The sequence below is a fragment of the Xiphophorus hellerii genome, chromosome 6 (assembly GCF_003331165.1).
Source record: "Xiphophorus hellerii strain 12219 chromosome 6, Xiphophorus_hellerii-4.1, whole genome shotgun sequence".
NCBI lineage: Eukaryota > Metazoa > Chordata > Actinopteri > Cyprinodontiformes > Poeciliidae > Xiphophorus > Xiphophorus hellerii.
Window position 1 is genome coordinate 29,405,521 of NC_045677.1, and position 26,168 is coordinate 29,431,688.

General features: G+C 40.5%; 5 protein-coding genes across 5 annotated transcripts; all 5 read right to left on the reverse strand.

The window, feature by feature from the left end:
* Positions 1–443: 443 nt before the first annotated feature.
* LOC116720942 (gastrula zinc finger protein XlCGF57.1-like) lies at positions 444–6,238 on the reverse strand. The gene is made up of 2 exons (XM_032564462.1): positions 6,030–6,238; positions 444–2,443 (listed from the first exon to the last, which is right to left on the reverse strand). The coding sequence occupies exons 1-2, from the start codon at positions 6,073–6,075 to the stop codon at positions 708–710; spliced, it is 1,782 nt and encodes a 593-aa protein (XP_032420353.1). The 5' UTR covers positions 6,076–6,238; the 3' UTR covers positions 444–707.
* Positions 6,239–6,899: 661 nt separating this feature from the next.
* LOC116720989 (zinc finger protein OZF-like) lies at positions 6,900–12,282 on the reverse strand. Its single transcript, XM_032564548.1, has 2 exons — positions 12,067–12,282; positions 6,900–9,873 (listed from the first exon to the last, which is right to left on the reverse strand). The coding sequence occupies exons 1-2, from the start codon at positions 12,221–12,223 to the stop codon at positions 8,756–8,758; spliced, it is 1,275 nt and encodes a 424-aa protein (XP_032420439.1). The 5' UTR covers positions 12,224–12,282; the 3' UTR covers positions 6,900–8,755.
* Positions 12,283–13,017: 735 nt separating this feature from the next.
* On the reverse strand, positions 13,018–24,935 carry LOC116720977 (zinc finger protein 391-like). Its single transcript, XM_032564523.1, has 3 exons — positions 24,902–24,935; positions 16,797–16,987; positions 13,018–15,569 (listed from the first exon to the last, which is right to left on the reverse strand). Exons 2-3 carry the CDS (start codon positions 16,957–16,959, stop codon positions 14,344–14,346), a joined length of 1,389 nt encoding a protein of 462 aa, XP_032420414.1. The 5' UTR covers positions 16,960–16,987; positions 24,902–24,935; the 3' UTR covers positions 13,018–14,343.
* LOC116721011 (zinc finger protein 1 homolog) lies at positions 17,292–20,839 on the reverse strand. The gene is made up of 2 exons (XM_032564580.1): positions 20,600–20,839; positions 17,292–19,727 (listed from the first exon to the last, which is right to left on the reverse strand). Exons 1-2 carry the CDS (start codon positions 20,760–20,762, stop codon positions 18,901–18,903), a joined length of 990 nt encoding a protein of 329 aa, XP_032420471.1. The 5' UTR covers positions 20,763–20,839; the 3' UTR covers positions 17,292–18,900.
* LOC116721008 (zinc finger protein interacting with ribonucleoprotein K-like) lies at positions 21,885–24,955 on the reverse strand. Its single transcript, XM_032564576.1, has 2 exons — positions 24,711–24,955; positions 21,885–23,400 (listed from the first exon to the last, which is right to left on the reverse strand). Exons 1-2 carry the CDS (start codon positions 24,871–24,873, stop codon positions 22,499–22,501), a joined length of 1,065 nt encoding a protein of 354 aa, XP_032420467.1. The 5' UTR covers positions 24,874–24,955; the 3' UTR covers positions 21,885–22,498.
* Between the last annotated feature and the right edge of the window lie 1,213 nt (positions 24,956–26,168).

The following is a 26,168-nucleotide window of genomic DNA, read 5'->3' on the forward strand; positions in this document are numbered from 1 at the left end:
CAAATTTAAAACGTCATCCTTGGGACTCGCCCGAGTCACTAAAACCTACCTGGTTCAATAACAAATGCAAGTTGTAAAATAGAGAACGAGCGACCGTTAACAGGTGTGCTCTGTGAAACTAGTTGGCTGCAGGCTGATCAGTCTGGCTGATTCACAGGGGGAAGAAGGGTGGGGCACCTGGATGTTGGCCGTCAGGTACCAGGCGAATCGTTTCTGGAAACCAGTTTAAACAGAGTTTACTTCAGTTCTGGACAGGGTAAATCCCAGCAGGTTTAGGAAACTCAATTAACCTGTTAGAAGGAGAGCTGGTAGCACATCTCCCCTCTCAGAAGAGGAAGGAGAGAGAGAGAGAGTAGAGAAAGGAGGGGGACAACAACACTGCAAATGTTTCCTCCTTCATTCATAAACATATTTTTGGTTCTTTTGAATTCAACTAGTTTATCTTCCTGCCATGTTTTACTCTTTGTTGTTATGTTTGGAGATTATATTAATGTATCTGAAAGCAGAAATAAAAATATCTCCAACTAAAACCAAACTTTAAACTGTCTCACATAACCTGTAATTTAACAAGGTCAAAAGAATTTTAAAGAAGCAATTTGAGGGAAACCTGACAGAGAACTTGGTACAACCAGAAGACTTGCCCACATCTACCCTCCAGGTCTATGTTAACTAAAATTCTTTAACCTGTAGATCTACGTTTTGAAGGCTTAGAGAGGAGCAGCCTTCCTCTGTGTGTGAACCTGCATGTGTTTGATCAGACTGCTGCTCTGATTGAATCTTTTTCCACATGCTGAACAGGAAAAGGGTTTTTCCCCGGTGTGGGTTCTGACGTGGATCTGCAAAACGCCGTACTGGGTGAAGTTTTTCCCACATGTCCTGCAGTGGTAGGGTCTCTCCCCGGTGTGTGTCCTCATGTGAACGACCAGGCTGCTGTTCCTGGAGAAGCTCTGACCACAGGCGTCGCAGGAAAATGGTTTCTCACCCGTGTGAGTCCTGCTGTGCAGGCTCAGCTGGCTGCTGTTGATGAAACCTTTTCCACACGTCACACACAGATATGGCCGCTCTCCTGTGTGCATCCTGCTGTGGACGTTCAAACTGCCCAGCTGGGTGAAGCTCTTCCCACACGTGGAGCAGGAGTACTTCTCCCCTGTGTGAGTTTTCTTGTGAACGTTTAAATACGAAGGGTCACGGAAACTTTTCCCACAGGTTTCACACTTGTAGGGCCTCTCGGCTGTGTGCGTCTTCCTGTGAACCTTCAGACTGAAGCGCCTGCAGAATCCTTTCCCGCAGGTCTCACAGAAGAAGGGCCACTCGCCGGCGTGCGTCCTCCTATGGACGTCCAGCTGGAAGCCGTTACTGAAGCCCCGCCCACACGTGTCACAGGAAAACGGCCAGTCACCCGTGTGAAACCTCATGTGTACGTTCAGGCTGCGAATCCGAGTGAAGACCTTCCCACAGGTGTTGCAGGAGAAGGAGTTTTCCCCTGTGTGAGTCCTGCGGTGGACGTGGAAATGGCTGCTGTAGCGGAAGCTCTTCCCACAGGTCTCGCAGGTGAAGGGTCTCTCCCCAGTATGGATCCTCATGTGGACCTTCAGCCCGCTAGGCTGCGTGAAGCTCTTCCCACACGTGTCGCAGGCGTATGGCTTTACGCCCGAGTGGACGCCCTGGTGTTCCACCAGGCTGTGCTCGTACCTGAACACTTTCCCACAGATGTCACATTTCACAGGTGGTTCCGGGTTGGAGTGGACCCGGCTATCAGACACAGGACCGCTGCTTCCTGGCTCATTCCGGCCCTGAGCTTCAGAACCAGACCGGCTGTACAGATGATCCACTCCTGGTTCCAGTTCTGGTTCCCTGGAGCTGCGCCTCTGATCCGACCAGGAGTCCAATAACCCATCAGCAGAGTGGGTCACCAACAGCTGCTGGATCTGCTGACTGCTGTGGATCATGAAGGACAGCAGCTGAGGCTCCTCAAGGTCGACTGCAAACTGGGACCGTTCTGAATGTCCTCCAGGTTCTACTGCAGGTTCTATTGCAGGTTCTGGTTCCTCCTGCTCCTTCTTGACCCCTGAAAGCTCTAGTTCACCCTGTTCCTCCTTTATGTGTGAAGGTTCAGGTTGTCCTGTTTCCTCTTTAATCACTAAATGTTCGGGTTCCCCTTGATCTGATCCGAATCCTGCAGGTTCTGGTTCCTTCTTAATGCGTGAAAGTTGCAGTTCCTCCTGTTCCTCTTTGATCAGTAAATGTTCTGGTTCCCTCTGATCTGCCAGTACTTCCTCATCTTGTTCCTCTGCAGCATCAGGAAGTTCTGGTTCCTCCTGTTCCTCTTTAATACCTGGACATCTGAGTTCCTCCTGGTCCAGAACAGAGTAGTTCTGTTGGGTCCAAAGCTGCTGCTCAGAGAGATCTTCCTCCTCCTTCCAAACATGCTGATTTAGAAAATCTGAAGGAAAAATGAAAACATGAGACATTAACTTGTTGAACGTTTAATGCCGGGTCGGATTTCCGATGAATCTAAAACCCGGCAGACAGCTAGGCCTGTCGCAATAAACGATAAATCAATTAATCGTACGATAAATTAAAACTATCGACGTCATTTTAATTATCGGCATTATCGTCTCTTCTGACCTTTTTCTCTTTCTGTTAATGACACTGAACGAAAACAGGCTCAACTCCGGTGCTCTCCACTGACCCTCCCTTCCTCATTTCCTTAGTGTAAAGCCCAGTGCACACTACACGATCTTAGAGCTGTCGGCCGATTGTCGGCCCATTTTCAAAACCTGACAGACCACACATTAGCCGACAGAAATCCTAGGTATAACGGTTCCATCGGGTTCGTTCCTGCCGTGTGGTGTCCAACAATGGGCACAAAATAATGGCTACAAGTTCAGTGAACTAATTTTAAAACCAGGCATTAATCAATGCTTTACTACAATCTACCTGCAATGCATGTTGCTAGTGTCAGCGTAAAGTCCTGACTGAATGAAAATCATTAGAACCTATTTACGTCACGTTAACGAAGAACAGCTGAAAAGTTACCGGGTTTATCAACTGCGGTAGCAATTTGGCTCCAACTCCTCCTCTTGTCACTTCTATATTCTTTGCATGTTGAATAAACATTAATGTTGTTTCCACATATCATCTCCGGGTTGCGCCGTGTCAGCTGTTTGGGATTCCCCTCCGTAATTTCCCCTCAGAAAACACGGAGGGGAATCCACGCTTTCTGATTGGGGCAAAAAAAATCCAGTAGTGTGAACTATTGCATCAGGTAGTCGATGTGCCCATCTTCTCTATTTAAATCTAATTATTACTGAAGGGCAACATAATATACAGACTTCATAATCTGCAGTCTTTTGGTTGAATGCAGTATTTATTTCCACTTTGGCTTTATGTTGTTTAATTTTTATCAAGTACATTTATTGTTAATGGAGACTGAGAATCCATTTTGTTTTTGTTTTTGGTTGTTTTGTTTATTTTGTTTATCAGCTCCAGTGTTAAATATTCTTTTGAAAATAAAGTGTATCTATCTTTGGCAGGAAATCGCATGCATTATTACGTCATTTCCATTAAATCAGTGTAAAAAAGGTCTTCAAACAATATTGATGGCTGTTTTAAGAAAGCTTATGTATAAATTTATTTGTCGTTTAAACGAGTCTAATAATAGAATTATAATACTGTTGACTAATATCAAATATAGTGCAGTAAAATACTCATCTGTACTCTGGAGACATTGGTATGATTGCCTTCTGAATGGCTAGGAGTCGTTTTTTGTTTTTTTGGGGGGGGTTTATTGTACTTTTTATTCTTTTATTGTCTTTGCTTTCTTTTGTATGTAATCTGCAATTTGAGTCTGTAATAAAATCTATCTATCTATCTATCTATCTATCTAATATTATCGTTTATCGCAATAATTTTTGAGACAATTAATCGTTCAGCAAAATTTGTTATCGCGACAGGCCTACAGACAGCTCTGCTGGTCCAGTTCTGGACCTGGACTCTCCGGGTCTAACGGGTCAGAACTGTCGAGTTCTGCTGGAATAAGATCTGGATCCAGATGTTACTCAGTCAAATGGTGCAGAAAAATAAAAAACTTAAATTAAGCACTTAGCCCACAAATTACTGTCTATAATGTAGTAAACCAATAATGAGCTGGTGGGAGGAGTCCAGTGGTGACTGGTTTTACTGGTTTTACTGGTTTCCACTGGGCAATGAATCCATGTTGAGCATCTTGTGAAGTTATATTTTTACAGATAAGGAAATATTTCATGTTTTAACACATCAGCATCAAATTATCATCAGCAGAACTTTGTAACTATTGAGCAACAACTTGGTTTATTTAGCAGAAAACCAGATAAACTGAGACTCACTTTGTTCTCTTCATTTTACAACGTTCTTCTGTTCGTCTTTATTCTGGTAATACTATGATTATTCTCATAATTAATTATTTAAACAACTCAGTTTAAGATCATTGAGCTATCAGATATTAAAAAACAATGTTTAGACAACTTGTGTCTTGTTGCTAAATCAACTTGATGGAATTAAATTTCTGAGTTTTAACCAAAACTATTTTCTAACTTTTCAGATTCATATTTTTACTGCTTAGAAGCAGTGTGACGACAAATCAGAGTCAAAATTATTCTAAATGATTAGAATAATTAGGTTAAATCCTGACCTGTGATGCTGCAGCAGCCAGGAGGACAAACAGAACCAGAGGATCCGAGATCCACCAGAACCAAAAGCAAAGCAGCTGAATCTCCAACTACAAGCTCGGCTCCATCGTCTCATTCTGAACCATAAATTATTAAGGCTTTTGTTTAATCATGACTGCATTATTGCCATATTCTTAGTAAACCTCTTTAGAACCCTGTTCTCTTTCAGGTTACTGAGTGGCAGCTGCAGACTGCTGGTCAGCAGGAAAATGCTTAATCACACTGGTGTGAACATATGGACAGAAATCCTGCAGTAAAGAACATAAAGGTTTTTTATTCAGAGTATTACAGTGACCTGGATGAAAGGACGTCTGCTCAAAATGTAATTATATCATAATTATTTATTATTTATAATGAGAGGGAAATAAAAGTTCATCACAAAAATTAAGTTTTTCTCCATCTGACCCTCATATTTTTCAGTTGTCTCCAAGAAATGACATAAACAATCAATAATCAGTTAATGTATTATTAACTGATTATTACAATAACAATAAACATTTAAATATAACACAGGATGAGGGAGAAACGAATTACAATAATAAATCCAGTTATTGTTCTAAAAGCATTTGTCAGCTTTAGGATCTGTTCTGGTCAAATTCAGATTAATTTTGATCTTTAACTGATTATTGTCAGGCATCACAAAATGATCAGGCTCTGTGTTGGTGATTTTACTGATATTATTTAATCAGTTTCTAATTCAGTATTCATTCTGTAGAGAATTTCATTAAATCTTGATAAATATCTCGGGTGTTGCAGTGATTTGTTCTTCTTTCTGTTGCTGGTTCGGTGAAATGGGTCCTGAAAAGCCACGCCCACAGAAACACCTGCCACCTTAAAGTAATCTGGTCACCAGTTAATCTGTAACACCACCAGTAAATCCACACTAACCTCCGCTCTATAAAACACACATTTACCTTCATAAGCAGAGTTAGAATTATTATGTGTTGTTTCCACTCTTACATTAGTGGTTTACCAGCTTGTTTTCATTTCTAGGGTTTAGTTTTACTGTTTAAGGTGACAGAATGTCTCTGTAGTCTGATTATCTGTAACAACAGAAAGTTTCCCCGCCTTGGGGGAACAGATGACCTGTGTGCAGAGACAAAACCTGTTTCCTCTTTATTTCTCCCTTGTGTGAAAATGAAAGACCAGCTGTGACTGAATGGCTCTCAGGAGATGTTCGCTGATTTCTCCTTCTGGTTGAAAACTAATAAACGTTTTCTGTGGTTCTGTTTATGTAGGTTGAGAAAATACCTACCAAACGATTCTTTCTACAGTTTATCTCTACATCCTGAGCTGTAACGGGCCTGTTTGGATACATACCGACTCTGTGCGGTTTAGTTTCGGGTTTCCGGCGGAGATCCTCCATCTTTTCCTCCAACGAGAAGCTTTTCTTTAAACCCTGAACATTCCCGGCTGAGGAAATTAACACATTAATACTGAAATATTCAGTAAAGTATGAAAACACAACCGTCCTCCAGCTGCTGCTGGAGCCTGTTTGTTTTACTTCCGCTGGTGACGCTGAGAGGAAGCAGCTGATTGGTCCGTTTGCCGCCCCCTACAGGACTGGAGGAGAACAGCAGCAAAAACTAACTGGCTTAAATAAAAAAAGATACTGCTCATGTTTTTAAATATAGGCATAATAGTAAGTGCAGGGTTAAAGAGTTTCACATTTTGTTTTCATGGAATAACTGAACTGAATTTATAAGACAGAAACTAGCAACAATATTAGATCCACAAAATGTACTTTAACATGATCTTCCAGAAATATAAACATCCCATAAAATAAAATGCTGAAGTTTTATGTTTTCTCTTTGCCCTAAAAGATAGAAATAAAATTGTGTCCCTTGGTAGATACTTAGGAAAAATTGCAAGTTGTTATTTTTCCAAAGATAGTGTAATATTTTTTGTTTCAAATTAGTTGTTTATTTGGAATCAAGGCAAAAATTTCTCTTTGGACTGTAAAATTAGCAGATCCCTGGTCTAAACTTTGGTAAAGTAAATTTTTTCAAATGTTTCAGTACTTAGGATTCCTTTTTATATCCATGTAAAACCAGTTTTAATAAAAAATCTCTTTAAGAACAAAAAACCTTTCAGTACCAGGATTATACATGTATAAAAATAAAGACAAAAAAAGCTCCGGTGAAAATCCCAACAGATGCTCAATGTCTTAATAAAAAGATAAACAGACAGTTGGTTATGAATGAAAATTTAATGGGAGAAAATGTTTCCAACATTCATCAGATTTGAATCAGACTTGGTTCCTGCAGCTGTGTGGGTTTGTGCTCTGCAGCCTCCACACCGTTAGCTGTGGCTTCTCACCTTAATAACACAATGACAGTTACAAGCATCGACTGAAACAATCGTTCAGGAAGCACCTGTTTCTTCATCTGAGAGAGAAACAGCTCAGAGCTGAACTCACAGCTCCGACGAAAACCAGAGACAAAAATAACAAAGATTCAGCAGAAAACATTTTATTATAGCAGAATGAGACGATTGCACAAATATACTGCAGTAGTCAGGAACTAAACCATTAAATATAACTTACAGTAACTGAAACATTGAGTTCCAGACCTGTTTGATTTGTCTGTCGATGTTGACTGGGATAAAAACGGCTAACGGTGTGTTAGCATCCAGATCTATGGTTGTTTTATGCATCATCTGAACAATCTGAACTCTGCGCATCATGAAAGTAAAACCCAGATAAGATTGATTTAGTTTCTACCAGACCTGCTGGCCTGAAGACGTAACTGAAGAAAATCAAACAAAAATACTGCAAAAACTAAACAAACATCTTGTTTAGATGAGTTGATGTTCGATCAAAACATAAAGATTCACTGTGACTGCAGCTAAAGATGAAATCTTACAGAAATACAAGTTTATAAAAACCTGTCTGAAAAACTTAATGTGAGGCAGAACAGTAAAAATACCACAGAAGAAGAATGATGACCATGAGCCTCTGATTGGTCCTGAATGAGAGATAATAGATGTTTTAGTGTTTTTAGAATCAGAACGGCTGGAAAGTTTTTAAAGTTGAACTTGGAATTTTTTCAAGTTTATGAATCCTCTAATCTGTTCTTTGTGTTTCTGTGTTTTTCTACATTCTGTTTTGATCACGTCTATTCCTGAAAGTAGCTTGAAAAATCTAATCAATATTAGTGATTTTAAAGCTCCAATCTCCTACATCGCATTTTCACTAAAAAATGCTACTAGAAAAACTGTTTCCTATTTGGGTTCTGTACTACAGAACAGGATCAGGGAAACTAAAAAATATTATTTTTTCCCAGAATTGTGATTTTACTGCAGACAGTTTCTCAAAGTTTCAACCACAGAGATGTGAGTTGTGCAGAAAGAAAACTAACATTCTGGAAAAAAACGTTGAATTTAAGGGATTTTCACATCAGAATATCTAAAATTCAGGTTTCTCTTTTATTCAGTGGTCGTATAAATACATAAATAAAAGGGTTTTTTATTTATTTGATGCTGCAGGTGGAAATTTGTACAAAACTTTGCACACATTAATAATCCTAGTCAGACAGCTGCAGCTGATCCAGAACGCTGCTGCTGCTGTTCTGACTAAAACCAGGAGCATAGACCCAGTTCTCCAGTCCTTCACTGGATCCCTGTGAACCACAATACATTAAAGTTCTGCTGTTGTTTAGAGTTGCTTTTCATTAATAATAACTGGAACTTTGGTTTATTGTAGACTGGATTAAACATATTTCCTTATGGTTTTATGTTTTCATTTTGTATCGCCTTGTTGCTGAAATGTTCTATACTAATAACTTTGCCTTGTTTTTAAAAATATGATTATTGCTTACATTTGGTGAGATGCAAAAAATAACTTTTTTAGTGGAATATATGTAAAACAGCCATTTTGAGAGAAAAATTAATTAGTCAAAACATTTACTGTTAGAGTAATAAAAATGTATCAGTAATTGTATGAGTTGCCAGAATAAGAACAAACATTGGAAGGTGGTGAATAACTCACATCTTCAGCTTTAACTACTAAACCTGCAGGAGAAAGAATCGGGTCTGACAGTCGGGTTCTACCGTTCTTCTGTGTGAATTCTCATGTGAACGTTTAGATTTCCACTCTGAATGAAACTCTTCCCACATTTGCCGCAGGTGAACGGCCTCTCCCCTGTGTGTGTCCTCATGTGAACCTTCAGATAACTCCTGCTGATGCAAGCCTTCCCACACATTTCACACAGGTACGGTCTCTCGCCTGTGTGTGTTATCATGTGGACCTTCAGTGTGGAGTTTTTGGAGAAACTTTTTCCGCAGGTTTTACAGCAGTGCAGCTTCTCACCTGTGTGGATTCTCCTGTGGGCGTTCAGAAACCACCTGTCAGAGAAACTTTTTCCACACGTCTCACAGGAACATCGGCCCTCGCCGGTGTGGATCCTCATGTGGGCGGTTAAGCTTCTCTTCTGAATGAAGCTTTTCCCGCAGGTTTCACAGGAAAAGGCGCGCTCGCCCGTGTGGGTTCCCCTGTGACAGATCAAATTAGCACAACTGATGAAACTTTTACTGCATATTTCGCAGGAGTACGGCCTCTCTCCTGTGTGGGTTCTCATGTGTGCGTTCAAACCGCCAGCCTGGGTGTAGCTTTTCCCACACGTCTCGCAGGAGAAGGGCCTCTCGCAGGTGTGGGTCCTCATGTGGGCCCTGAGGTGGGAACCCTGGGTGAACCTTTTGAAGCAGATGGAGCAGGTGTGCGCCTTCACGCCGGAGTGGATCCTCTGGTGACGGAACAAACTGTACTTACACTTAAAGCCTTTGAGACAAACGTCACAGGTTGTAGAGGCAGCAGAGACAGAATCAGAGCGGCTCTCTGAGACAGGAGAGGAGCGTTCCTCCTGGTACCGGTTCTGATCGCCGCTCGGTACCGCCTCATCGAAGTCTCCGTGTTGACAGGTGGAAGTCTCCATGAAAGCAAAGTCTTCATCCTTCAAGATAAACTCCTCTACCTCCGCCTCCTGTTTAATGTGCTGTGGTTCTGGTTCTGATTCTGGTTCCAGTTCCTCTTTGACCTGCGCGTACTCCAGCTCTTCCTGGGTCACTTTCAGATTTAAGGGTTCTGGTTCCTCCAGCGGTACGCCCCATGGTCTCTGGCGGTCCTGGAGAACTTCCTTGTTTTTGTTGCCATGTTGCTGCTGGAGATCTGGAGGAAGAAGAGATGATTCATTTGGTGACTGAGTTCTAAATCTGCGTCGTTCAGACATCCTGGCTCCTCGTTTATTTAATATTTCTAACAAATTTATAAAAGGGAAAACAAAAACTTTACAAATCACTCCTGATATAAACAACAGCTTGGAATCTCTGATTAACCCTGACATGCAGCCAAAAATGACCCGGCGATGGAGTTTACTAGCTTTTGTTTAATATAAAAAGTTATTTCATATTCCATCTTTACTCAAAAAATGTTGTTTAATGAAATGCCATTTAAAATTTGATCTTCTCTAAGACATTTTACAGAATTACAATGTTCACATTACAAACCCAGATTTCCATAAGTGGGTCAAAAATGACCAAATTCATTTCCTGCTGAGTTTGTTTCTGGTCTGACTGACAGCCGCGTTTATTTTATGCATCACACAGATTGTATCACATTTCATGTCTAAAGCTTTTATTAAACAGCAACATCTGATACATGTTAGGATTATCTTCAGATTTGTACAACATAATTTTAATCTCCTTTATTCTGGAACAAACCTCCAGAAATCTGAAAAACTGCTGAAACACTGAGATCTTTTAAATCAAGGCTAAAAACTCACTTTGTTTCAGCTGCAATAAGAAATGGATTTTTATTCATTTTAGTCTTTACTTCACTATTTGAAGCCAATAATTCCTGATGATTCTGTGACGTATTTAATAAAATCTAATGTTTGTTGCTTGTTTCCTGTTTTCAATTTTTTTACAGTGTTTTGTGTTTATTAAACTGCTAAAATGTACAATACAAATAAATTTGATAGTTTTTTTAATGAATTTTAAATTAATTTTTTTTAATCAGCTCCAGTAATATTTTAAAATCTTAGACTGATCAAAGAGACTGAATTATTTTTGTAATATGACAAACAAATACTGTAAAACATGAATGATAGTGTAACCCAGGCTTTCCCTCTTTAACCCTGCAGCTGCTGGAAGACACCCAACGGACTCTGCATTGTGTTTGTGTTCCGTGCAGGAGAGGAATCAGACAGGCGGCTCTTCGTCGTGGGGAAACTTTGGCGCGTTTATTTTGTTCACCTTACAGGCAGTAAACACACTGTCAGCATTCAATCGTTTTCTTTTTATAAAATAATCAAACATCACCAAACCAAAATGTAATTTATACTTAACAGGCAAACTGAACAAACAGAAATGGATCGGTATATTAATATACTGTATATGTTACACCGAGCTAGCAGAGCTGCTGCTTACCTTACAGGCAGTAAACACACTGTAAAGAATACGGCAGTTCGCACGCAGAAATCCCCTGCGCTACGGTGTCCCCGGCAGGACAAACATGTCGGAATTGTGGTAGTGCCAGCAATTACAGAAAACAACAGCACCCTCTTTTGGAACATTTATGCACTGCTTTACACTAGGAAGAAATATTCCTTTTCCAAAACCAGAGGAATTTGTAATTTCAATAACTTCTTTCTGCATGTCCATTTTTATTAAGGTATTTACGCTCATTAGTTGCTTTGAAACATAATAAATGAAACATTGACAAACATATTTGGTGATTTTAACAATGTCACTCAATAAAATATAATATCTGAGAGTTAGTTTTTTTATGTTTTCACATTGTAAAGTTTTTGAACTAACTTGTTGCTGACATTTGCTATGAAAATTATTATTATTAATGATGATTAATTAACTAATCTGACAGTACGGTTGCCTATAAGGGTCATAAAAATGCAAAGCAACAATTTCAGCATTTTATCATAACTTCTGTTGTGTTTTTTGTATTTTGACTCTTCTGGGCTCCAGTAGCCCTTTATGATTCTATACTCATTAAGTATATAAATTTTACATAAATCTTACATATAAATTATGTAAGAGAAAAAAACAGACTTGGTTTGAATTGAATCGGATTTTCAGAACTAAAGTCTAATTAAATTTGGTTCACCATATGAACCATAGTTTAAATAGGTCAAACCTGAACTGATTATATATTCTGTAAAGCTCAGATTAATTATAAGAAGTTAATTTAAATACGTGGAAGAAAACAACCAGGTCAGATCAGGCCTTTTACACCAGAATCATTTTTAAATAAAGCTGCTCTAAGGTCTGATTCCTTAAAACACTGAATTAGACATTTATCTGCTATTAGTTATTTATTAGTTAATAGTTTTCTGTAGCTCCGTACCAGTTGTTTTTATCTGAGGTTTATTCCAGCAGGTTTCCAGCAGTTTAATCTCCTCCTCGTAGCGGAAGATGGTTTTTTCTACCTGAGTGAAGATTTCTTCCGCAGCAGCAGTTAGTCTCTGTCTGATAAAATCCCTCAGCTGCTGAACTGAAGACATTGTTACTGAAATATTAGCTGAGAAACGAAAACAGAACAAAACCTGCAGGAGCCGTTTTGTTTTCCTTCCGCTGGGTCAAACTGAGACAAAGCAGCTGATTGGTCCGTTTTCCGCCTCCTGCTGGACTGGAGGGGAACAGCAACAACAAACCATTTAAATGTCCTACTGATGGCTTGGAGTTTATTATTAGTTTTTTTCTTTAGGATAACAGCAGTTTGAACTGAGCTGTTAATCTTCAGAAGTGAAGACAAAACATGGCAGAAATTATTTTCAGAGATTAAATGTATCGACAGTCTGTTTTCCTTCCTGATTCATATTTTTTCTGTTTGCTGTTTAACTTACAAATGACGTCCAGCTTATGAACTCAGGAGACATTTCTACTGAACAGGCAGAATATCATTAAATCCTCTGTGGACGTTTTGAACCACAGTTCAAGAAATTTCATCCTTAAGTCTGTTTTCCTAAATTATCTTTGCTGAATTTAAAAAATGTACAAATTATGCATAAAAATATTTATTCTCACAACAATCTAAATCACCATTTTCGTAAATACTTTGACATGGAACTAATTAATTGTTGGTGACTCAGAAAGTCTCCCAGAACTGGATCTAAGATTATATTTCATTTTTTAAACATCAGCCTCATCTTACCAAATGATCCCGGAGTTATTATGGGATGTTCTTCTGCTCCCAGTTATTCCAGTTTCTCCCACTAACAGTTCAGTTTCCAGACAGACATGTTGAGTTTTAATGCACAGCAGTCCTCATGTATGAAAAGTAATGCAAACCATGACAAATAATTTCAGATCTTTAATGTAACGTTTAATGTGACAGGTGTATATTTTCTTTAATACAATGAGAAACATGCAAATCAGGTAGAAAACAAAGAAAAATAAAAAAGTGCAACAGCTGCTGGTAGAAATGTTCACACTTAAAGCACCTTCAGGTTAAATGAGCCTCAGTCTTTGGTTGATCTGCCTCTGCATGTCCAGCAGCTTCAACAACGAAACAACATGAAAACAACACAATTCAGTCTCCATGGCAACGTATGGGAGGAGATCAGTGGACAATTCATGATTCGATTACAACTCAGAAAGTCACAATGGGATTATAAAAAAATTACTTGAACAACAACCTTAAACTCCCAGCCAAGACCTTCAGTTTAACAAAAAACTGATTAAATACAAATAAATCTTATTTTATGTATTTCTGAATGCAGACAACTTTAAAAGAAGAAGAAATGTCTCTGGACTCTGCAGCTCTGCATGTTTCCAACTAACAAGTTTATCCACAAAAGTCCAGGATCTCATCTGGACCTGAAACTGATTTCAGTTCATTGACAGCAAACATCTGCGATCCGGCCAAGATCAGAAATATTTCTTCAATAAAATCTAACAGATTTATGGTCAGTAACATCATTGGATCCAAGCAATAAAACTTTAAACTGAAGCTAAAAATCCAGTAGTTTAGAGCTGCTTCTGATGAATAAACCGGCACATCAAACTGTGGCCTGTCTTTCTACCTCTAATCGTTGCTCCAGCTGGCGTTCAGTAACTGTGTGCTGGTTTTGGGATCTTAGTTCCATGTTGGGACGGTGCATCCAAAGGCCGCTCCTCTGTGGTCAAAGTTAAAATTAGCTTCACTTCTCTTTCCTCTGGTGCTTCACTGACTGAAGAAAAACATGTTTTAACCTAAAAGGCAACAGACAGTTTATCAAATGAGACCTTTTGTTTGTTATTCTAATGTAATGCATGCGAGTCGCTTTGGGGTCGTAAACCGTTCACGCAGAAGTCTGCGTTTGAATTTAAATGAGAAGCATGAGCAACCACACAGAAAATGGAATTAAAAATGGAGGTGAGCGTTAAGACCAGCTGTGAGAACGTAGCCTGATATCTCCACCAGAACCGGTCCGGGTTCCTCACATGAAACGTTTCCAGGTTCCACCAAATCAACATTCAGATAACTGAGTTTTGATGTTTAAGAATCCTTCATGTCTGCAACTCTTGAAAGAACCGCCATATTCTCCTCATCTCCATTTGGTCCAGCTGTTTGAAACATCTGGATGAGTCAGTTTAATAAGTTGCTCAGTAAAGAGAGCAGAGTAAATATGACCATCCCTGTTCAGTCAGCGTTGGCGTTTGTTCCTGCAGTGTGGCTCCTCATGTGGACGTTCAGAGTTCCTCTCTGGATGAAACTTTTCCCACAGGTCCCGCAGGTGAACGGCCTCTCGCCGGTGTGCGTTCTAACGTGAGCTTTCAGGTCCCCCTTACTGATGAAACATTTCCCACAGCGTTCACAGAGGTACGGCCTCTCGCCCGTGTGCGTCCTCATGTGGACCTTCAGCGCTGCGTTTTTGGTGAAGCTTTTCCCGCAGGTTTCGCAGAAATGCATCCGGCCCTGCGTGTGGATCCTGCGGTGGGCTTTGAGCGACGTGTAGTTCCCGAAGCCCTTCCCACAGGTCTCACAGGGGAACGGCCTCTCGTCCGCATGGGTTCCCCTGTGGAAGTTCAGGTTGGTCACCACCGTAAAACTTTTGCCGCAGATTTCGCAGGCGTATGGCCTCTCTCCGGTGTGGATCCGCATGTGGACGTTCAGGCTGACCACCTGAGAGAAGCTTTTCCCGCAGGTGTCGCAGGAGAAGGGCCGCTCGCCGGTGTGGGTCCTGATGTGGTTCTTCAGGTGGCCGCTCTGCGTGAAGCCTTTCCCGCAGATCGTACAAGCGTACGGCCGCACGCCTGAGTGGATCCTCTGATGGCGGTTGAAGTGATGCTTCTTCTTAAAGACTTTCCCACAAACGTCGCATTTGACCGATTTATCGGCGGTGGACACCGTCGCGTCAGACGTGGGGAAGCTGCGTTCTTCGTGGTTCTGGTTCCCAGCCGAAGGGAAGCTGACGGCGTACAGACGCTGGATGTTGGGTTCTCCCTCACTGAGGTCGGCTTCCTGACTCAGAGGCTCGGTGAAGTCGAAGTGCTCCTGCTTCAGGATGAACTGCTCCACCTGCTGGCTGCCGCACGCCTCCTCCTCCTCTTCCTCCTCTTTAATCTGCAGCAGCTCGGGTTGATCCTCTTTAACCTCCTCCTGGTTCGGTCCAGTCGGAGGTTCTGCTTCGTCCAGCTCCTCTTTAACCTCTGCACACCGCGGCTCCTCCTGTGGAGGTTCTGCTTCCTGCTGGTTCTGATTCAAGCAGGAATATTTTGGTTCCTTCTGGCTGTCTGGATGAGGGGGAGGCCTGCGTTCCTGCTGGTTCCTCTGGAGACGTGGAGGTTCTGGTTCCCCCGGGTCTTCACTGGCGCTCTGGTCTGTTTGAACCCCATGCTCACCATGGAAACGATGATTTGGGCGCTCTGCAGGGAAAATTAATGATGGAGATTATTAAGTGAAGACCATCATGGGGCTGCAGCCGTTTCTCCTCAGGACTTCATCACCTGTGTTTTCATTTCTTTAAATATGTTGGTTTCTGGTTTCTGAGAACTTTTGCCTACTTCGTGTTGTCAGACGGGTTCGATTTAAGAGGTTTAATGACTACCAGTCAGGCAGTGATCAGGTCTGGTTTTAGAAAGTAAAACTGAATCAAAAATGAGTTTAGTTCAGGATGTAACATGTAACATGAGTGAAATTAGTTTTATATAACTCAATAATTCAACCACCATTTAAAAACAGTTTAATCCGTTTATCTATGATATCAAAGGCAGTTTGAAGATCTGAGACATTTAAGTAAACAAAAATAAAGGAAATCTGGATGTTGCTAAATACTGTGATGTAGTTTAGTGGTTCTTTTCCTCTCGTTTAGCAGAGACTGTCTGAACCAATCAGTCTGCAGCTTTTCTTCTGATTGGATCTGATCTCTAATCAGCAGGTTTGGGACTGAAACATTTTATTTTTCCACCGTTTAGTAAACGCTCCAAAAGCTAAAAACTGGCCTCATTACAGTTTATAACAAATCAACCAAAGAAAGTGCATACTTCCTATGACATTATGTGACACATTAATAATGCATCAATAGGGATCATTCATTTCTTCATGGTTTATAGTCCTGAATCAGTCGCAGAGGGAAAATTCAGATAAATACATAAATATTCCCCTATTTACAAATATTTATCTGTAAATAACTATTTACAGATTTATTTATTTATCTGTAAATAAAACAACAAATCAGATCCAAAGTGGAGGTGCAGTAAAATGTTTAATTAAGCTCCTTTTCTGACTTATTTATAACCGTTTATTGTTTAAAACACTTCTTGTTGCTGCATGTGGGCTTTTTAACTGGTTGCCATGGTGACTCGGCGCTGTGTTGATGATGGCTTTCTGCCCGGTAACAGTTAAAACTCAGGTTAAAACTCAGAGGGTCAGTTGATCCTGATATCAGTGTTTCTGGACTGAAACTCGGAGTTTGTTCTCAGATTATTTATTTTAACGGATCGGAACCGACTGTTGGGCCTGGAGCTGGAAGAAACTGCTGAATGTTCGGATCTTTGTTTACAACTATTTATTCTTCAAAATGGCCACAGGAAACATTTTCAGCACGCGGATTAATTTAGTGCCTGTTAGTTTGTGTTTCTGTGGTTTCTTACCGGTTCTGGTTGTTTTTATCTGAGGTTTATTCCAGCAGGTTTCCAGCAGTTTAATCTCCTCCTCGTAGCGGAAGATGGTTTTTTCTACCTGAGTGAAGATTTCTTCCGCAGCAGCAGTTAGTCTCTGTCTGATAAAATCCCTCAGCTGCTGAACTGAAGACATTGTTACTGAAATATTAGCTGAGAAACGACAACAGAACTCAGGCTGCTGGAGCCGTTTTGTTTTCCTTCCGCTGCGGGTCAAACTGAGGTGAAGCAGCTGATTGGTCCGTTTACCGCCTCCTGCTGGACTGGAGGGGAACAGCAACGAATGTTTCTAAATCTGAATCTATATTACAACAGTTAAAGAAATAGGCAAAAAGTATTTAAAACTCTCTCAAGAAGGGATTTAAAATCACTTTCATCCAAGGGAAAAGTTTGTTTCTGATTAAAAATGAGATTCATCTTTTAAAGTTATCCTATAACACATGCAAAGGAGAATCAGTTCTGAGAAAATAATCAATTCTTATCTTCATTTCATTTGAAAAATTGCTTCTACATGCGAGTCTCAAAAGTAAATAAAAAATGATCTAACATCACAGCAACATGAACTGCAGCTGAGCTTTGACTGATCCCATGTTCAAATAACATGAAGCTGTGTGATGACCACAAACAAGCAAAGCAACTTTATTTATACAGAACAATTCTTACACGGGGTAACGCTCACCCCCCAAATCACCAAAACAACTGAAAAGGTTTACATAAATGACATCAGCTGCTGTTCTTGAACCATTTAGAGTAAAATCTTGGTCTCTTTATGAAGATGACAGGCTAAATTTTCTGTTTTTACAATAACTCTGTAGAATAAAGTATTCTGCTCGTGGATTTCAAGACTGATCAAAATAGCACAAAAAAGAAATGTCAATTTGGACATGTTTATTTTTGAGGATGTCCAGGTGTTGTCTCCAAACGGCCACCTGGACAACACCTGATATACAAACTGTAACAACATACAGTCATTAATGAGGCTCTAATGAAAGATGATGAGCAGAGGAATCTTCTGGTAGACACATTATTACGGATAGTGGAAATTACTTATGATTATATCAATAAAATACCATATCAGGGGGAGTTAGTGTACAGCCAGACCTCCTCCTTGCAGTATGTTACCCAGCCCCCTCCTCGCACTCTAACGATACTCTAGCTGACCCCCAGTCTGCCACCATCTCTCCTTCTTTGAACCCTCCTGCCCCGCTCCTCCCACACCACCCTTCCCTCAGCCCCCCATTCTCGCTCTTCGGTACTCTACCCACCTCACTCTGACTACAGCAGCGCCCGGCTAAAAGCTTCCGGTATTCTCAGATCCAAAACTTGTCAGCACTCTTACGGCCATAATCATCCACTCCCGTGAGTTGTGAAGTTTTGCTGAAGAAACACTTCCAGTTTTGACACGTTCTGACAACGTGTCTCTCCGTTCTGCCTGTAAACACCGTTACACACGAGGGTTAACAGAGCCTGACTTTGACGCAGCAAAGACTCACACATTACGCGTCGTTAGGCCTGCAGCTGGTGGATTCATGTCAAAACAAACCCAAAACACCTGATATCCTTATGACAGGACACGTTGGCTACACATCGGAGGCTTTAGATTTAGTTTCCGAGTTGACCAGTCAGAAATATTCCAGAAAGAATACAAGCATGTCAAAACCAGCTCCAGTCGTTCCCTGGATATTATTGGCTCGGAAAAAGCCATTTCATGAAATTGGTCAAATGCGATGTCAATCAAAAAGGGGGGCTGTAGGCTGAACTATAAAAGCTTCATAATGGACACCGGCAGAGTTTAAACTCCGGCAGCCCCAGAAAATACAATGAAAAACGGCAGGCGGGTAATCCGGCGTGGTTAAGGTTTAACCTTCAGTCTGAAACTTCCATCAATGTTCAGGAGAAAAGATTCATTCATCAGAGTTTCTGAAAGCTGCTGTAAACACAAATGTTTTCATCCTCAACAGTGTTTCATCAGAACATCAACCACAGGGAACACGGCCGTTATGGTCCAGTTAAAGTCTGCTCTCATCCAATCCCCTGGATTCTCCTTCGACTGAAGCTGTTCCCACGTTTTGCTCATTCACTGGAGATCCCTCAGAGCTCTGTGGACTCTCCGGTGACAGTTCAGTTCACTCAGACTGCTAAAGCTTTCATTGCATGTTAGACATGAATATGGCCGCTCACATGTGTGGGTCTGCATGTGGAATCTAATGTAGCATCTTTCCTGAAAGCTTTTCCCACAGATTTCACATGGAATAAACTTGCTGCCTGTGTGTGTTTTTCTGTGAACCTTTAAATTAAAACGTCTGGAAAAACATTTCCCACAGGTTTCACAGGAAAAGGGCTTGACACCTGTGTGCCTTTTCATGTGCTCTTTCAAGTGAGAGTTTTGTGTGAAGACTTTTCCACATATTTTACAGGAGAATGGCTTCTCGCCTGAGTGGACTCTGAGGTGTCGCAACGTGTTATACTTCGATTGAAAGACTTTCCCACAAACATGACATTTAAAGGATTCACTTGGAACCATTCTGGACCGACACCCTAACGCAGGACTGTAGCTTCCTGCTTCATCTTGGTTCTCCAGAGCAAAAACATTGTTAGAGTTGAGATGCTCAAAGTTTGGCTCTTCTTCACTGAAATCAATTTGCTGCAGAGTCATAGTCTGAGTAAAATAAACCCTGTCCATCTGCTGTCCCTCCTGACTGCAGCAGACTTCCTGCTGTTCCTCTTTAACCAGTGAAGCTTCTGGTTCCTCCTTCAGCAGCTGATGTTCCAGCTCCTCGTTGCTGTCGCTCTCTTGTGGAGCCTCTTTTTGCTCCTGATCCTCATTCAAACTCATCATCTGATTACAGAGCTGGCTGTCAGTGAGAACCTCCTCTTCCTCATCTTCATGTTGCTTTGGGACGACTAGAGAAACAGAAAACATAAAAGATCAAATATTTAATAACTGAGTCACTCATCAGTTGTTTAGTTTGGGCATCTTGAGTGAAAAGAGAAAACAAACTGAATAACCTAGGATGTGCTGCTGAAAGCACAATGAAGCAAATATTCCCTTAATTCAACAAACCTTGTCCCAGTGATCAAAGTGTCGGTTTTATTGGTCACTGTATTTAAACACATAACTTAAAACGTAAGAAGTAAAAAAAAGCCACCTGGATTTAATTCAGCCAATAAGTCTGAGCCTCCAACTGAGTTATTACTGCAGATCTGATTATCTTTCTGCTGTTACAACATATTTATCCCCATCAGATGCAATGAGAAGCTTCTCATTTCTCTTGTTGAAAGAAATCCTGAAAAAAACAATGTCACAGTATTAAAGGAAAAGCAGAAACTTCTTAAACTGGGTCAAAACTGTTCCAAGCTGGAAAGGAACTGGAGAACCATCGACTGAGGAAGAAATGTGGCTGGAGAAAAATCAACCTGAAGAAAGTTTAGTAGAGGAAGTAAAGGTCATTTAATTTATATATCACATTTTCAGCAACAAGGCAAAACAAAGTGCTACAAAGTAAGAGCATTTAAAACTACATACGTTTTCAGGGGCAATAATTTGTTGTTTTTCTAGTTGGTTGATATATTTATGATATTTATTTGTTCCTGGTCTTCATTCAGGAGAAAATTAATTGCTTCTGAATGAGCAATAAATGAGGAATCGACCAGCAGGGGGCCCCATCGAGCCGTGGTTGCAAAACTTTTCATAAAACGAACCTTTATTTCAACTCAACTCAAAGTTTCAATGATTAACACATATCCGTTTCTCCATCGCAGCTTTGCTAACGTACCGGTTCTGGTCGTTTTTATCTGAGGTTTATTCCAGCAGGTTTCCAGCAGTTTAATCTCCTCCTCGTAGCGGAAGATGGTTTTTTCTACCTGAGTGAAGATTTCTTCCGCAGCAGCAGTTAGTCTCTGTCTGATAAAATCCCTCAGCTGCTGAACTGAAGACATTGTTACTGAAATATTCAGCTGAAACACGAAAACACAACACAAGCAGCTGAAGCTGTTTAGTTTTCCTTCCGCTGGGGTCAAACTGAGACAAAGCAGCTGGTTGGTCTGTTTACTGCCCCCTGCTGGACTGGAGTTGAACAGCAGCTCGGCAGCCAAACATCAGATTCTCTGAACTTCTGTAAACTATTAATCAACCAGAAATTAATCAACGATACAAACTAAAGTTATTTTCATTTCCTCCTGTGCTTCATCATACATGTTACTTTTTAATAATACCTGTGGAAACGTGAGTCCGATAATACATTAATATTTAGACCTTGCCTGTATTTACAGCTTGTAAAGTTTCTGTCATTCCAACCAGAGTGGACTGGCCATCAGGGGCATCCAGACATTTCCCAGTGGCCCGGCCCGCTCAGGCCTGCAGAGGGTCAGAACCAAGGTTGGGTTCAGGTTAAATAAAAACAAGCTGTGCTGTCCATGCAGCTCGCTCTGGAATCTGTCTTGTTCAAATTCCCACACAATGCAGTTGTGACAGGGAAAAGACAGACATCTTTTCATTTTGAGTCTGTGTGTCACAGCAATGCACAGAAACATTCCAGCTTCAGCTCAGGTGTTACGTCAAAGTACCTGTGGATATTTGTGTGCTCTGTTGTAGGAACATCACTCAGAACACGGATGACAAAATGCACCAAAATATGACTGAGCAGGCAGATTTTTACTGTCTGTTGACAGATTAAGTCAACACAACGATGTCTGTTCAACCGTTATGTGGAAAGTATTTACAGCGCTGGCAGGTTTGAATTTGAAATCATTTTCAGTGAAGCAGGTTGTTGCCAATTAAAAAAGAGAGACATCTTTTCAGGATAAGAATCAATTTTGAGGGGCAATTTTTATATCAAAAGTTACAGAACCGATTGATTATTAATGGAAAACTAATAATTATTTAACCATTCTGCTGATCACTGAGCAGTTTTTTCCAGTTGCTGCTGATATTTTGACTCCAGAACCTGATTGGTTCTGATTTAGGTCAAACATCAGCGGGACGAACTGGTTTCTCTGCATCAGGATTCAACATGTGGGACTGATGAACTCCGACTGAAATCATGTTGGACTGAAGCGGTGTGAGACGGCCCAAAGCAAGGCCACTTTATTCAGTTAGAAGATACAGGGCAATCCAAAATGGTTTACAGGACATTAAAGGAAAATCAAAACTTTACAACTTTGCTTTACAAGCAAGTTCAGGATGTCAAACATTTAGCAATCAATTAAATAGAAATAAATGTTGAAACATTTTTAACCTTCAGTCTGAAACTTCCCTCAGTGTTCAGGAGAAACGGTTCATTCAAAGCTGCAGGAAACACAAATGTTTTCATCCTACATGTAACAGTCAACATCAGAACATCAACCACAGGGAACACGACCATTATGGTCCAGTTAAAGTCTGCTCTCATCCAACCTCCTCTATGTATGATAAGGAGTCGCCACGGTAACATCCTTTCCTTTTATCCCATTTTGACGACTCCTGATTCACATACATTTCTTAACATATTAAGATTGTACTGTATGGACCTCTTGGTTATGTTGATGTAAGAATTATGTTCAAAAAGTTAAAAATTATCTTCTGCAGCAGCTTTAAAAAATGCCTTTTCATCAGAGTGAAAGTGAACGCCTGGATGACGGAAACATCTGGAGCAGAACTGGGAAACGTGAAACGGCTCCCCACAAACCTTCAGATCTCACCAGAACTCCCTCAGAGGTTTGTGGACTTTCTGGTGACAAATCAGTTCATTCATACTATTAAAGCTTTCATCGCATGTTTGGCAGGAATATGGCCGCTCAGCTGTGTGGGTCTTCCTGTGGAATTTCAAATACCATTTTTCACGGAAGCTTTTCCCACAGATTTCACATGAAAAAGGCTTAACGCCTGTGTGGGTTTTTCTGTGAACTTTCAAACAAAAACTTCTGCTAAAACATTTCCCACAGGTTTCACATGAATAAGGCTTGTCACCTGTGTGAGTTTTTCTGTGAACTTTCAGGCTAGATTTCCTGGTGAAACATTTCCCACAGATTTCACAGGAAAAGGGCTTGGCACCTGTGTGCATTTGTAGGTGCTCTTTCAAATGACATGTCTGTACAAACACTTTTCCACATATTTGACAGCACAGCGGCTTCTCCCCTGAGTGGTCTCTGAGATGTCGCACCATGTTGTACTGAGATTTAAAGACTCTCCCGCAGACATGACATTCACAGGACTCATCTGGGACAGTTTCGGCCCAACTCGCTAACACAGGACTGTAGCTTCCTGCTTCATCTTGGTTCTCCAGAGCAGAAACATTGTTAGAGTCGAGATGCTCAATGTTTGGTTCTTCTTCACTGAAATCAGTTTGTTGCAGAGTCATAGTCTGAGTAAAATCAAGACTCTGTCCCTCCTGACTGCAGCAGACTTCCTGCTGTTCCTCTTTAACCAGTGAAGCTTCTGGTTCCTCCTTCAGCAGCTGATGTTCCAGCTCCTCGTTGCTGTCGCTCTCTTGTGGAGCCTCTTTTTGCTCCTGATCCTCATTCAGATTCATCATCTGATTACAGAGCTGGCTGTCAGTGAGAACCTCCTCTTCCTCATCTTCATGTTGCTTTGGGACGACTAGAGAAACAGAAAACATAAAAGATGAAATATTTGGTTGAGTATGACAATTTTTTAAATTCCCAGAGGCAAATTATCTGCCTCAAAGATCCACTAAATCAAGTTTTAATATTTTAATGTTCTCACTTCCACCAATGAGCTTTTGATGAAAGCTAATTGTTATTAGCAGCAATGAAGGAAGAAACAGCAACAAAAAAAAGTCACCGTTCACTCAGTGTTCAATAAACCAGACCTGGCGTTTCAAAGCAGCCCGTCGTCGATGCGGCAAAACCTCAGCACGAATCATTCAAGTAATAAAATCCAACCCAACCTAATCCATAAACTTTGTGTTTGGATCTGATCCGACCCGTCTGATAAACTCCACAGACCCGAGTTCAAAGTAAATATTAACTTAAACTGCTTCCAGTTCCTTCCATAACTCTGACTTTACTTCTGCTGGTTTATTAGAGCAACTGGAATCATTTTACATTTTCTCTAATATCTTAAAGCTCCATTTTCTCTATCAATAAGATTAATAACAGGAAAAAATAAATTAGAAATATCTATTCTATAAAAAACTTTTACGTACTTCAAACTTGAAATTAAACATTACGTTTGAATCATATTGTAGTTTAATCAATAAATTACAATATCATTTAAAAAGAACAGATTTTTTTTAATAAAAATGTTTCTTTCATAGTTTAAATAGCTGCTACAAAATTTTTTGTTTGATTATTGTAGTTGTAAGAATAACATAAAGATTATTACTAAAATAATCCTTTACAACAGCCCATAATTTGCTAACTCTGTGATTTATCCGCCTGGACGTCCCGGTTTGTGGTTCTGGATGTTTTGTGATGTTTGGTGAAAACAGAACAACATGTTTCAAACTCCAAAGCTTGAAAATAAAACGGACGAATTAAAATAAAAAGTCCAATCCAGCAAAAACACCTTCAGTTAACAGAAAACCTGTCCCAGTGATCAAACCTGTCTGTCTTAATAATGACTGTAGTTAAAAACACGACCTGAAGCAAAAACAACCTCCTGGATTTGACTAGGCAAAAAGATCCGAACCTCCTACAGCTGATCATCCTTCATCCTTTAAAATAAACATTATCACTTTATAATAAACTTCAGCCATTTATTAAGTCACCTCTAGAATTTAATTCATGTTTAATGTTGATCGGTTTTTTGATTCCTAACTTCGACCAGCAGGTGTCGCCATCGAGCTCTGATTGCAAAACTTTTCGAAAAACGAACATTTATCTCCAAACATCTCAGCTGGAAGTTTTTCTGGTTTACGGAGCTTCAGCGCAGCTTTGCTAACGTACCGGTTCTGGTCGTTTTTATCTGAGGTTTATTCCAGCAGGTTTCCAGCAGTTTAATCTCCTCCTCGTAGCGGAAGATGGTTTTTTCTACCTGGATGAAGATTTCTTCCGCAGCAGCAGTTAGTCTCTGTCTGATAAAATCCCTCAGCTGCTGAACTGAAGACATTGTTACTGAATATTCAGCTGAGAAACGATAAAACGACACAAAGCTGCTGCTGCTGGAGCCGTTTTGTTTTACTTCCGCTGGGGGTCACACTGAAACAAAGCAGCTGATTGGTCCGTTTCCGCCCCCTGCTGGACTGGAGGGGAACAGCAGATCGGCAGCCAAACGGATTAAATTCTCTGGACCGGAACAGAACTTCTCTAAACTGTTATTAATAGAGCAGATATTAACTAAGAATAAAAGTAAATATTGTATTATTTGTTTCAAGTCTTCCTTAAACGGGTTATATTCTAATAATCCCTGTGGAGAATTGAGCCAGGTAATACTTTATTTACATGTTTCTGTCAGTAAAACAGATTTATATAAACATTTTCAAATAAAAACATTCAAAGGTAAATTTTCTACTATTATATCTGAGTCACTCTTTTACAGTAAGTGTTTCTGCCAGGTGTTTGGTGTTCCTCAGTCTGATTACTTTCTGCTACCAGAGGAAAGATACAGAAAAATGTAAAGTACTATTTTGTTTTTGGAAGAGTACGAGTGAGATTTTAGAAAAGTTCAACCATTCTCAGAAAGGTGATTTCTCATCTGAGAAGAATCTGAACTCATTGAAGGCAGTAGCCTCCTGTTGTTCTGGTTCCCACGGTGAGAAATGATTCATTCAGCCTGAACAAAAACCTCCAGAGGTAAAACAGGAAGGAAGAGAGCAGTGAACCACCACCCAGGTTCACATCTTCCACCTTAATATCACTCATGAAATACGAGGTTCCACATTAGCTGCTGTATATCTTCTGAACAGTAACTATTCATTTAATTTGAAAATTAGTATTAAAAAAGAGGATCATTTAATGCTAGCTTTGGACAAAACGTTTGGCTCCTGCTTCCTCTTTGAATTTTGCCCGGGATCTTCGACGAGTGACGTTCTCAGTGGGCGACGTGGAGCGACGGCGTGCTGCTAAAACGAAACAACAACAAAACGTGTTGACGTCACAGATCACGGAGTTTAATCTCATACAAAGCAATCGACAACAAAGCTGCAGAGGAACAGAGATATGCATTTTATCACAAAATAAGACACACAAGGGAAGACAAACGAACATAAAGACAGACAAAGGCGCCCACGTGCAGAAAAGATGAAAAAAAACTCTGAGACTCTCCGGTGCTGACCTGAAATTTTAACCAAAGAGGCGTTTCCCTATTTAATATATGCAAAGAAGGCATTCCGTTGTCCGACCAATCAGAGCCCTGTCTCGGCCCCCCAGAGAACCCCGAAAACTCCCCTTCTTACAGCTCAGCTT